Below are 14,717 nucleotides of genomic sequence, written 5' to 3'. Positions count from 1 at the left end.
AAAGTTTGGGACAACTAATGCAGATAGTTTTACCCCCTCCAGTCTCTTAAAGTTTGGGACAACTAATGCAGATAGTTTTACCCCCCTCCAGTATATTAAAGTTTGGGACAACTAATGCAGATAGTTTTACCCCCTCCAGTCTCTTAAAGTTTGGGACAACTAATGCAGATAGTTTTACCCCCCTCCAGTATATTAAAGTTTGGGACAACTAATGCAGATAGTTTTACCCCCTCCAGTCTCTTAAAGTTTGGGACAACTAATGCAGATAGTTTTACCCCCTCCAGTCTCTTAAAGTTTGGGACAACTAATGCAGATAGTTTTACCCCTCCAGTATCTTAAAGTTTGGGACAACCAATGCAGATAGTTTTACCCCCCTCCAGTCTCTTAAAGTTTGGGGCAACTAATGCAGATAGTTTTACCCCTCCAGTATCTTAAAGTTTGGGACAACTAATGCAGATAGTTTTACCCAACCCTCCAGTATATTAAAGTTTAGGACAGCTAATGCAGATAGTTTTACCCAACTCTCCAGTATCTTAAAGTGTGGTTTTTATTTTAATATATATATAAATATATATTGCTTTTAAATGTTTCAAAGAATTAAATAGAACCTGATCTTCACCATTTTGTAAACTGTTAGTAAAAGATACAAGAACTGCGGAACACTCAAAGCAGCATATTTTAGGCTTAACATATAAATTACATAGAGAAATATAAATGGTAGAACATTATATTAGAAAACTAATAAATTCAGGTATTAGGATTTTCAGTCATAATATTTACAACTGTTTTCGTAGAATGAAAAACAGAGTATTGGAAGGAAAAAAAAACATTTTAATTTCAAAAAGTTAAGTATACAAAGGTATTAATATATCTGCTTACAAAAGCTCGCTAAATCACACAGGTTAACAACATTTTATCGTACTTGCTTTTAACATAGTGAAATTACAATTCGTAAAGTTGATTTATTATTGACTTTCAGCTTTTTTACATTAACTAAACAACAACCAGTTAAATTTTTAACACAACTGAAAATACCAAACCTTTACGTATTACACTGAGTACAATACAAATTCATTCTTGATTTAATTAAAGCCACAAGTGAAATATTTATTGTTATTTTATATGTCAAACGCGTCGTTCTAGTCCTTGAAAACTTTCGAATACATACTTAGGAGTTTACACATTCTGGTACCTTGCACAAGAACTTCCCAGCGCCATCTGCCTGCAATAAAAATAATATTTGTATTTACACAACTTATCTAAAAAAATATCCTTACTATTAATATCGTCGTTGTCTCATAAATCTTATTATAATTTTAGTCATAGTGTTAAAGCAAAGTAAATAAATAGTTTAAAGGGTTCTAGTAACCATGAAATATTTGTGTTTTTTTAATTTAGAGGTTACTAGTAAACGACTTGTCAGTCAAAAGAGATGCAGAATTTAAAATTATATATTTGTTTTGTTTATTATGAAGCTACTAAGTCTACAAAGAGGGAAACTGATCGATAGCACCCATCGCATCCCTTGGGCAGGCGCTCTAACCAATAGGCCTTGCTAAAAGTGAATAATGAAGTTTGGATGCTGACATTGTATTTTCCGTTGGAAACAATACTTCAGACGTACAGACTTGGCAATGTAAACATCGGTTCTAACACTTAATAATGTGTGCTGTTGTAATTACATCTCTTACCACCGGTAGAATGATTTAATTTAATAAATTTAAATAATGTTAAACATGTTTCAGGAATATCACCTGCTCATTATAATAGATTGTTAGAGATGAACAACTATTAATTATACTATTCGTAATTTTAGGTACTCAGAAAAAGCGACGATGTAATTAAGAGAAACGGTAACAAAGTTTTGAAATTTTCAGGATTTACTTCCATTGAATGAATTATACCAATCATGTCTGTTGAATTATTCTTATATTTGGAAATCTAAAACATACAGATTCATTAATTACGTTTCAAATTTTCTAAGAATTAGGGCGGCGAAGATTTTGACATTTTGAATACGATTGATCGTTTTCATAAAATCGAATCGGATAATTGTCTACCATTTTAAATCCAACATTAGAAAACATGGCGAAGTTGTAGAGATTCTCAAAACAAAGAAGTAGAGATGATATAGTGAATATATGAATATACGTTCTACGGGAAGCAGTGTAGATCAGTGGTTCTCAACCATATGGCCCCCCAGGAGGCCACGCCATGTTTCTATACGTTCTACAGTTAGCAGTGTAGATCAGTGGTTCTCAACGTGGATCATATGGCCCCCCAGAAGGCCACGCCATGTTTCTAAGGGGCCACGGGAATGACGGAAAATTAGGGGCCACAGTATATTCTGAGTAGGCCACCGAAACTTCACTGCCGAAATAAAATATTTAAAATTGAATCAAATGTTCCCTTCTCCCAGTATCCCCCCACAGCTCAGAAGTCAAGTTATCAGACGCGACTAGTATTCGAGTAACAATCAAAATGTTTGTCTGGTATCTGTGAATGTTTTCGATTGATTCTCAAGAGCAGCAGAGTGATATAACAGCCCAAGCTAGTTTTAAACGTGACAAACATTATTTCTGGATAAGTAGTGAAATAGCTAATATGTTTCCACAGCTCTGGGAAAAGGCAAAGTTGTATTTTATCGCTTTTCCCACATCTTATCTGGTTGAATCTGGTTTTAGTCGGGTGACTTATTTGCTATCAAAAATATGTAACCGCCTTGATGTTGTGAAGAGAGGTGATCTTCGTTTATCACTGACCACACTGCAACCGGACATTCAAAACTTTCATCAGGCCCAAGGAGATCACACTGAATAAAATGTCAATAATCAGCAGAATATTTTTACTTGTATAAGTAAACAGTATGTTAGAAACAAAATATTTAAAAACAATACAATATTGTAAAAATAATATTATAATATTACAAATATATTATAAATCAACACTGTGGAAATAAAGTAACTTATTTCCTAAGTGACAGAGATAAATCAAACTCAAAAGGGGGCCACGAGGAATAAAAGGTTGAGAAACACTGGTGTAGATAACCTATACTGATTTCAATGTGGTCAATCGGAAGATATGCTTCAAGTAAAACAACAAATATATATTTTCTAGCCTGAAGGAAAACAGAAAATAGTAGATTTAGCAAAATGTTGTCCATACATTACAACTGTTTTTTGTATCAACAAATCTGATTGTTAGAGCGTTCGACTCCCCAATCTGCAGTTCGTGGGTTCAGATCCCCGTCATCGAACATGCTCTCCCTTTAGAGCTGTTGTCAGACCAGCCACCCGAGTATAAATATTCTTCTTTAATACAAATACCCGAGAAGCCGACCCCATATCTAGATTAGATGGGATTGTTTGTTTGTTTGTAATTAAGCACAAAGCTACACAATGGGCTATTTGTGCTCTGCCCACCATGGGTATCGAAACCCGGATTCTAGCGTTGTAAGTCCGCAGACATACCGCTGAGCCACTGGGGGGCTAGATGGGATTAATGTCGAATAAAGAAGAAGATCTGTGTCAACAAGTATTTTTTAGAAAAATGTTTACAGAAACTGAAAAAAAAGGTTTAGATGTCATTAATACAGACAATCAATAAACAAAGCAACATGATCTCATCACACACCGAAAAATGTCATAAAATTGTTTGTTATGGATTTCGCGCAAAGCTAAACGAGGGCTTTCTGCGCTAGCTGTCCCTAATTTAGCAGTGTAAGACTAGAGAGAAGGCGACTAATCATCACCACCCACCGCCAACTCTTGGGCTACTCTTTTACCAACGAATAGTGGGATTGACCGTCACATTATAACGCCCCCACGGTTGAAAGGGCAAGCATGTTTGGTGTGACGGGGATTCGGACCCGCGACCCACAGATTGCGAGTCGAGCGCCCTAACCACCTGGCCATGCAAGACCGATAAACATTCAAAACAGCTTACATGAGAATTTTGATGTCATAAAATAAAGATACATCTATCATATTTTTATAATTTAGAAAATGTTAGCTTGAAACACCTTCCAGAAGTAGAAATTATGAAGAATCTTACAAGCCTTAAATCGATCAAGAAAAAGAATGAAACGTGTTTTACATCGTTTGTCATGCTGACTAACACAAAATAGTAAGTGGTATTGACTGATAAAAATACTCTCCAGGAATTGTTTTAGTTTATAATTTGACAACTTCATATCACTAACAAAAAAACACGTGAATGTTGTTTTCATTATCTGATTGAAATTGTACACAATTACGTTGAAAACTGTTAATTTGTAACTACGAAATAGCAATATTCTAATTACTGTTATTTCTCTGTTACAACCGCTTTGATGCCTTGCAGTAGGAAACACGTGTCTTCAATAAATACCTTTATCTGAAGTGTATGTTACAAGCAAAAGATTTTAAACATAATTCTGTATTGACAAACATTCTACATTTATGAACATTAAACTCCATCATGTATTTATTGTTACAGTCGTGGGGATAAGTCCTGGAAAAGGAATCAAACATGCACAGAAAATAAACTCAGTATACAAAACATAAAACAATTTGTGACCTTATGATTTAAGTTAAAGGATACGGTAGAAGGAAATACAACAGCATTAACATGTACGTCGTTTAGCAGTATAAAACATTTTAACCTTATGGTATAAGTTAAGGGATATCGCAAGCCTAAATGACAGTAAGTGTAATATTATTAATATTGTCATCGGTAAGCTCAAGCACTGGACAGATCATTATGTAGTTTTGCACTAAAACAAACAAGTCAAAGCAGCGTTAATATGCACTTGATTTATTGGAAACAATTGTTAATAGAATGCTTCGGTATGTATGTTACTTGTTTTTATGAGGTCAGAAAGAGGCGCAAATGACGTTAGCAATTCCAAAGACTGATCCTAATTACTATTTCTGTTACTTGATCATTCAATACCGCTGATGTTTTTAACACGTTTTAGTAGCAACCGATGTAAAAGTTCATTAAAGTCACTTTTTGATTGATTTTTAAAGTCAAGGGGAAATATCATATTTACAGCTGGGTGAATCTTTATGGTTCAGAAATATAAAATGAAGGAATGTGTCATGATTATAGCAATAAAGTATATCAAGAATAGCAACGGGATATACGGAGGAAGTGAATGGTCATAAAATTCCCAATACCCTCCCGTATTTATTAAAACCTGCCTAAATAATTATAAGTTCCAATAACGCATAATCCCCTATCGATTTGAAAAATATACCTAATATGGATTTGAAACATACACTTCAATAGAGATTACTCTAGTCGTCCCTATTTTTGAAGTGACAGACTAAAGGGATTGTCCCTCAGTGGCACAGCGGAAAGACTCAAGACTTACAACGCTAAAACTGGGTTTCGATACTCGTGGTGGGTACAGCACGGGTAAACCATTGTGTAGCTTTGCGCTTAAAACAAGTAAATTAGCAGGAAAGCAGCTAGTCAACACCATCCACGGCCAACCCTTTGGCTGCTCTTTACTAACAAATAGTGGGATTAACCGTCACATTAAAAAACCCCACGACGGAAATGGCGAGAATGTTATGCAACAGGTTTCAGTCCGCGATACCCAGATTGCGAGTCGAGTGACCTTACCGCCAGGCCATGCCAGGCCACTATCAAAGTAACAATGTCATTTTGTTATTCCTTTCTCTCATTGGGTCAGTGGTAAATTTACGGATTTACAACGCTCAAATCTGCTGAACATCCTATTGCTATTTTACATCCTGGTACTTATTTAGTTGTCAAACGTTATTGCATTTTTTCTGCTGTTTTTTATTGTATTATTATCTTATTATTTCCAGTGGAAAGTTTGTACTGTTTATTATGACTGAAAAAGTTTTCAAAACATTGTGACAACTCGCATAGTAACTTGTTTTCTTTGCATCGTATTCTTATTTTCAAACATTTTTGAAAAATCTCAGCCAAAAACATTAAAACAAATAATGTTACAGTATAAGCATATGTGATTATCACTTCTAATGTTTAGGCTCTCAAATTCTCCATTGAAATTTAGTGAGTTATCTCTACACATGTCCTATAGCTAGTTCTGAGTCTATCGAAACTGAGATAGCATTAATAGATAAAGCAGAGGTTCTCATGTTCAATTGAACATTATGAAAATAATAATTCCTTCTGTATCATTTCTAACGGACCAAACATAATTTATTATATCTCCATAACCGTTAATACTCATTACATTAAAGTGTTCGTACAAACTAGATATCCATTTAGAATGAAACAGAAATATTACCTGACTTTCAGGGTTAATTTATAAGGTTTTTAGCTCAGCCTAAAAGAAACAAACTGAAATATTTCTTAGTTTCATATTTTAATTAGCCACAGAGTAGAATTTTTTTGTGATTGTGGGCAACAATTCTAAGAAATATTACCTGACTTTCAGGGTGAATTTATAAGGTTTTTAGCTCAGCCTAAAAGAGACAAACTGAAATATTTCTTAGATTCATATTTTAATTAGCCACAGAGTAGAATCTTTTGGTGGTTGTGGGCAACAATTCTAAGAAATATTACCTGACTTTCAGGGTGAATTTATAAGGTTTTTAGCTCAACCTAAAAGAAACAAACTGAATTATTTCTTAGTTTCATATTTTAATTAGCCACAGAGTAGAATCTTTTTGTGGTTGTGGGCAACAATTCTAAGAAATCATCCTGAAAATGATTGGCTGGAAATTACATGATGGAGGATCAAAAACAAATGTATATTGTGTTGTTGAATTCTGTCTGTCACCTACCATGAACATGGTCATTTTTGTTTGTTGTTAAAGGCAGAGCTACACAATGGTCTATATGTGTAATGTACGCCACAGGTATCGAAACCCGGTTTTAGCGTTATAATCTTTCAAACTTACCGCTTAGTCATTGGTGGAGGGGGAAGACATGGCACACACGCTGTAACAGTCACTAAAACATGTGTAAAAAGAGTTTTCTAAAGTAACATAACTGATTTACTTGAAAGTACTTGGCTCTGCAGGGGAATTTCTTTTTGGAACACGAGTCACGGCGGATGCACTTTCCGAATCTTCGCAAACAGCGGAAATCGTCCGGAGAGCATTTGGTGCAAGTAGAACCTTCCACAAATTCACATGCTCGACAAGAAGTATGCTGGCACGCTCCTTGACATTCTTGTTTCTTCTCAGCGTTATATCTGAGAAGAAGAAAAAACATTAAAAAGAAAGCCTAGAATCCTACTTCGTTATGTAAAGTCATGCATATTGATGTGTTTCCTAGAATAGTAGTTACACCGAGTTAATTTTCACTTAACGGGCTTGTCGTTGTAAAAATTAAATTCATTTCTGTTTGTGTGTTCCTTTTCACTACCACCTTTATACTTGATTTGTCTTTTCTATTAATATCCATCATGCAGTTTCATACACTCTGTTTTCTTAATCTAAAATATTTGTTGCAGTTCATATCGAAAATATGGTAGATATAATGGTTTATGCATTCGTTTTGATAATTAAAGTTACAAACATGATGGTTATTAACTGAGACTTCAAAGCCAGTAGTTATACAACAGTTTTATAAATATTCCAGAAATATCAAATATAATGTTCTCCAAGGACTTGTTTTTGTAAAAGAAATCTTGTGTAATTTAATATCCACATAATAATAGGTATTGGGAGTTTAAAGAATATAGTACAGTCTAGTGTTTGATCATTTAGGATAAATATTACATATTACTCGAAATAGTACTTCATTCCTCCTGTTATATCCATGGGTTGAAATAGAACACAACCAATGATAGTTATAGACAATAAATACATTGTTAGCTAGAATATTGCTGAAACTTTAAACGAGTAAAGACAAGTGAAATTAGTCTTAATAATATGTAAAACATTAATAGGGTTAATAACCTATCCTGTCTATGCAAGACGGTACTAATATATTCTATTCGTTCTCTTACGATTCTTCGGTTTGATAATACGTGATCTCTACAATAAATACGGCTTATTTATCACTAAAAATAAAATAGATATAAGTTACCATACAGTTCTGATGTAAAGGAACGATTCTTAGTAATACGAAGGCTATGAATCAAACATATGCTATCCTGTCTCTTATGAAACTTTACTAATTATCAATTATTACCGGGCCCTAGAAACCCTGTTGAACTGAATAAGACGTAGGTTAGGTTTATGTTTTAATCTTACCAAGGTTTGTTTGTCTGTAAACATTCCACAAAAACAAAAAAGAAAGAGAGATTTTTGTTTGAAGTGGATTTGAAGACTTTTCGGAAATGAAGTTTAAATGATATTAAATAGTGTAAGCTTAGAATCAGTTTTAAACAAAATCAAGAATAACATAATTTGAAAACTCAAGTTTAAAAAGCGCCACGTTACGTAACTGCAAGATTACATTTTTGTTTATTTGTTTTTGAATTTCGCGCAAAGCTACATGAGAGCTATCTGTACAAGCCTAAAATATCATTGAAACAAAGTAATTTTGTACAATAAATCTTTTAGAACTTATATCTATAATAGGTCAAGCGTGACCCAGTGGTTAGCGTGCCAGACTGTGGCTCCGAGGTTCCGCTTTCCGCTCTTTGTGACAATGTGTGCCTTACAATTAACGGTTAAATCTCGCTATTTGAATAGAGTTGGCAGTAGATGGTTTCGAAGAACTGGTTTTCATTTCAAATTGGGAACGGCTAGCGCAGACAGTCCTCGAGCAACTTTACGCTAAATTCAACAAACGCTCGCCATACGAATAATATTTTCGTTCAACTGATGTGGTTAATAATCCCAGTATTCAAAGTTAACCAAAGTAAATACTTATGTATGGAAGGAATTATTCTAATATATATAATAATAAGTTGACAAGTAACGATTTATAAGCATGACTACAGGCACTTTATACGATTGAATCGAGAGAGAACATCGACATATTCTGACTCTTTATGAGAGAGAAACTCTGTTTATATTTAAAGTCGTTATTGTTCTAACTAATTTGAATTATCACTGATACTTTGTTTATTAAAGCCCCACAGTAGCATAGCTATATGTCTGCAGAATTACAACGCTAGAAACCGGGTTTCGATACCTGTGGTGGGCCAAGCACCGATAGGCCATTATGTAGCTTTGTGCTTAAACTACAAACAGACAACTGTTCGTTCATTAAAAATTTGACATTATAAAATTGAAAGAAGACTTCTGGTTAAATTATGAATTAAATGTATTATCTCACGTGGCAATAGATCGATGTTAGAAATAACATTGTTACGGAACCATAGTTAAAGGGTATTATTACTAGAGTCGAGGAAAGCGAAAATGCAACTTTCCACAGTTGTTTGTCTTACATTCCCTTCTAAATTATATAATACCTCAAGTTAACAATTCTTTTGCTGCATTTTAGTATTTAAACAAGAACGATAGGCGTCTCTTTGTTCTTACCTTCGTGGTCTGTATAATGGAGAACAGAAGATTACTGATAAAATGATTGGCTAACTCATGATCTTCAACATCTATTTGGTAAGATCATTGATAAAATGATTGGCTAACTCATGGTCTACAATATATATATGGTAAGATCGCTGATAAAATGATTGACTAACTCACGATCTACAACATCTATTTGGTAAGATCACTGATAAAATGATTGGCTAACTCATGGTCTACAACATCTATTTGTAAGATCACTGATAAAATGATTGGCTAACTCATGATCTACAACACCTATTTGGTAAGATCACTGATAAAATGATTGGCTAACTCATGATCTACAACATCTATTTGTAAGATCACTGATAAAATGATTGGCTAACTCATGATCTATTTGGTAAGATCACTGATAAAATGATTGGCTAACTCATGATCTATTTGGTAAGATCACTGATAAAATGATTGGCTAACTCATGATCTATTTGGTAATACTGAAACACCGACAATCTGTGGATTGTAGCAAAATACCTTTATATTTTTCTATCCAACACTAGTGTCAAAAACCAATATACTGGGATTTTGTTCGTTTATTTTTGTCAAACGCAAAGCTACACAAAAGGTTATCTGTGCTGTGACCTTCACAGGTATAGAAACCCACCTTTTAGCCGAGCCACTGGGAGGAGACATTCTAGGTACTATATTGAGTACTCAGTATACCGACATACCTAAAATCATTAGAAGTGTACGTAGCAGTAAATTTCATTTAAACAGTAAACATCATGCTGATATTGTTTACATTGGTAAACACTACTGGCGAATTAGTAGACACTTTCTTATTACTGGATGTGCAGAGTGGTGTGAATTAATATAATTTTCACCATTAATTAAACACTACTGGCGAATTAGTAGACACTTTTTTATTACTGGATGTGCAGAGTGGTGTGAATTAATATAATTTTCACCATTAATTATTCTAAAAGTTAATATTGAAATAAATAACTAGTTAAATAACTGAGCTTTTGACAAAACAACGCGTAAGCAAATAATAAAGTACTATTGAAGCTGCTAATAGATAACAACGTTAAACAACATTTTATGCTGTTTGAAACGTTACATAAAACAACGAGTGGGTAAATAATAAAGTACTATTGAAGCTGCTAATATATAACAAAGTTAAACAACATTTTATGCTGTATTAAACGTTACAATAAACAACGAGTAAGTAAATAATAAGATACTATTGAAGCTGCTAACAAATAACATAGTTAAGCTCTATAGCATGCTGTTTCAAGCGTTAGGCAAGAGAACGAGTAAGTAACTACCATAATGTTATTGAAGTTATCTTTTCTATCATGAATAATATTAATCAACAATCAGAAATACCTTGCGTGTGAAGATTATTAAATTTGATTGTATCGCTGGTTACAAAGGCTAGTTTTACTTGGCGCCTCATGTTTTTTATATTAAAAAACCTTAGTTTATAGTGTACATATACTATGATTTGTTTTATTATAGCTTCAAACACACACTACAAGTTATGGTGGAATTGAATACTCGATATTAAATAGTTAATAATATTAGTAAGTCGTGCCTGGCTACGTACTGAAATGTCCAAAGTACAAGCCGCGATATGCCGATGAACCTACCCTGCAATCTCAGCTGTGGTAGTATTATAACCATAACAGTTAATTTCAAGATTTGGTTAGAAGAGTAGCCGTGTTAGGAAGTGGCTGATTTTTCTCCACCTGGTTATTATTTCTAAGTTAAAGTAGGTTATGCTGATTGACACAACGTATATCAACCCTAACAAAAAATATTTAAATTTAACTAAGAACCACTTAGTAAATTCAAAAAAGGCGCAGGCTTAATGTTCATAATTAATACTTGAACTGTGTCAATCCACCTGCTATAAGATTTGATGTTTCGTTTATCTGATAAAAATTAAATTAGATTGATAGTAAAGAGAAATATTAATGAACTACAATACCCCAAAAAATATTAATGAACTACAATACCAAAACAAATATTAATGAACTACAATACCCACAAAAAATATTAATGAACTACAACACCCAAACAAATATTAATGAGCTACAATACCCCAAAAAATATTAATGAACTACAATACCCAAAAAAATATTAATGAACTACAATACCCACAAAAAATATTAATGAACTACAACACCCAAACAAATATTAATGAGCTACAATACCCCAAAAAATATTAATGAACTACAATACCCAACCAAATATTAATGAACTACAATACCCCCAAAAAAATGTTAATGAACTACAATACCCACATAGCTGACAAAAAGAAAATCAGTTACAAGGCAATCAAGCGATATTTACACAGTACAGGAGATGCAAGTTGGTGATCACCCAAGTCACGTGCGAGTTCAAGAAAAATGCATGCTTGTGTTGATAAATGAAGTCTCCACCATTACATTTTATTTGAACAGAGAAAAATAAAAGAAATATGCCAGAAACTGAAAGATTTTCTCCGGGAAGTACTGAATGAAACTTTTGTTACAAAGCAGGATTTGAGTGTGTAATCCAACTATTAAGAGAGATACCTACACTGTAGGATATATGCTGAAATAAAAATTATCTCAAATAAAACGAAAGTCTGTGAAAGAGAAAATCTGTTCCGAAATACGAAACATCTGAATTTGCTACAAGAATGTACCACTCGTCTTTCAATACGAACGGAGTTACATGTTTGTTACAAGAATGTACCACTCGTCTTTCAATACGAACGGAGTTACATGTTTGTTACAAGAATGTACCACTCGTCTTTTAATACGAACGGAGTTACATGTTTGTTACAAGAATGTACCACTCGTCTTTCAATACGAACGGAGTTACATGTTTGTTACAAGAATGTACCACTCGTCTTTCAATACGAACGGAGTTGTTACATGTTTGTTACAAGAATGTACCACTCGTCTTTTAATACGAACGGAGTTACATGTTTGTTACAAGAATGTACCACTCGTCTTTCAATACGAACAGAGTTACATGGATCGTTGAAATTATAATGTAACTGAGCTAAATTATCCACAGCGTTGACATAAAGTATCCAATGACACTCAATAACTTTATAATCAATGATATCAACCTTGAGCATTAAACCTGTCTGCAGACTTAATCGCCAGCTCAAGCACTTGCAAAAGATGTGACACACTATATGAAAAACTTTTGAGAAACCAGTAAGAAAACATTTACATAAGAACCAGTCGTCAGATGAACACGTAACAATCTACACCTTCAGGAAACGTTCGTATTCATGTCTCTACTTTCAGAAGAAAAGAAAAAAAATCAGACATTTTTTCTTCTATGCTGACAAGATTTTATAAAAGAAAATTAAAAGGACTTGCGGAATGAAGCATTTCGCAAAAGGGGAGGAGTATTTAGACCCCTTCACACACACACAAACACACACATATATATATATATTGTCAGAATTGAAAAAAAAAAAGATGCTTACATTTCAGTTTCTTGTTTCTATGTTTTTCACATTTAGTAATCCATACTCTCTATATATATATAGATATTTATTTATTTATGCTCCTACAAAACCTACATCAAAATACTTACAAATTATAGTGGTATAAATACAACACTTATTTTTGAAAAGGACATGGCTTAGTCTAATGTTTGAGAGAAATATATATACATCTAAGATGGTATGAACGATGGTTTTATTTGTTTGGTGAATTTTGCGCAAAGCTACTCGAGGTTTATCTGCGTTAGACTTCCCTAATCCTACAGTGATAGACCAGAAAGAAGGTAGCTATCAATATCACCCATCACCAATTCTTGGGATACTCTTGACCAACGAATAGTTTGATTGACCGTACATTATACGTCCCCACGACTGAAAGGAGAAGTATGTTCAGCGAGGAGTGTCGATCCCACGACCCACAGACTGAGGTTCGAGCACCCTAACCATCAGGCCATGCCAAGCCCCAATGTGAATGACGGACTCAATAATTTATTCATAGACATCAGACTGTTGATGTGATCGATATACTACATTCAGACACTTTTTTTTTGTAAAAAAATATTTTTACGAAACGGGGAAGATTTAAAATTTTGACTCGTACACTGTTAAGATAAATATTATATAATCAGTTCTGATGAAACAGGCTATAAATGTTTTCTTCAACACAAGTGCTATTTTTTTCTGAAAGTCAGTACTACTCATTCAGTTGTCTTAAGATGTAATAAGGTGTATCAGAAAGGAACAGCTAAATACTTATCGACAAAAATATCTCAGTGTTTTATCGGAGCTTAAAATATTTTATCAATAATATGTTATTGCAAAGATGCTAACTCATCTGGCGACTGAATATACTAATAATGTTGCTTTGAAGAAAATTAAATAGCATTTGAAATAGTACAGAATCAGTTGTTTGTTTGTTTGTCTGTTTTTGTGGTGAATGTAGGTTTTCGTTTGAATTATAAAATTTGATTTTGATGCTCATATGCACGCCTGAAGTTTTGAAATAATTCCAAGATCAGGGAATTGTTATGAATTATAGTGAATATTCTGGCTGAAATAAACTAGTTTTCATTTAACTTGACCACTGACCTAAGACCTGGTGACGTTCTCTTTACTCTAGTGTGACAGATAAATATACACATAAAACTTCGGTTAGCAAAATCTTGACCAATGTAAATTATCAATGACCATTCCCATGCAGAATTCTGACCAGTTTTCGAAAGCGATAAATCCACAAATTTCACAAATCGTTTTACACTATCTCTGTCGAAATCTGTGTGTGTGTGTTTTCTTATTCACTCAGAAACAACAATTTTTGTTCCATCACCCTCCTGTTTTGTATGTGTCAGGGTAGCCATTGTTAACTTGTTCCCATAATAATTCATACGTTACAGTCCATTTTTTGTCACGTTAAATAGCGTCTTGCCAAACTGTTATGTATACTTCTTTAGTTTTTATAACAAAATCATTTAATTTCTAGATTTGTAATGTTACTTTTTGGTTTAGTAAAAATAAGATATGAAGATATTACAAATGGGTAAAAAATACATAACGCTGGAAAAGTGTTTTGTTTGGTTGGTTGTAATTAAGCACAAAGCTACACAATGGACTATCTGTGCTCTGCCCACCACCGGTATCGAAACCCGGTTTCTAGCGTTGTAAGTCCGCAAACATGCCGCTGTGCCACTGGGAGGACCTGGAGAAGTGTAGGATGTGTAAGAAACAGCAGGAAAATATGATACACATTTGGAGTTGTATGGGAGTGGAATACCAACCCGCATGATAGTCGTGGCCTA

At 33.8% G+C, this 14,717-nt stretch overlaps 1 protein-coding gene across 4 annotated transcripts in view; it reads right to left on the bottom strand.

Annotated features, from left to right (window-relative positions):
• Window positions 1-879: 879 nt before the first annotated feature.
• The window catches only part of LOC106466591, a 62,220-nt gene continuing 48,382 nt past the window's right edge, over window positions 880-14,717 (bottom strand). The window contains exons 3-4 of one of the 4 annotated variants that reach the window (XR_002612244.1): window positions 6,885-7,180; window positions 880-1,222 (exon numbers count right to left, since the gene is read on the bottom strand). Coding sequence is in view for 3 of the 4 variants with exons in the window: in XM_022394617.1 (XP_022250325.1) it covers window positions 1,177-1,222; window positions 6,977-7,180 (250 nt within the window). In the remaining variant the exon portion in view is untranslated. The remainder of the gene's footprint in view (window positions 1,223-6,884; window positions 7,181-14,717) is intronic. The other 3 variants (XM_022394617.1, XM_013926886.2, XM_022394618.1) reach the window with 3 other exon arrangements.

This window comes from Limulus polyphemus, unplaced genomic scaffold, assembly GCF_000517525.1.
Source record: "Limulus polyphemus unplaced genomic scaffold, Limulus_polyphemus-2.1.2 Scaffold2313, whole genome shotgun sequence".
Classification (NCBI taxonomy): Eukaryota; Metazoa; Arthropoda; class Merostomata; order Xiphosura; family Limulidae; genus Limulus; species Limulus polyphemus.
Note: the sequence above shows the minus strand (reverse complement) of the source record. Positions and strands in the feature narration are given on the sequence as shown.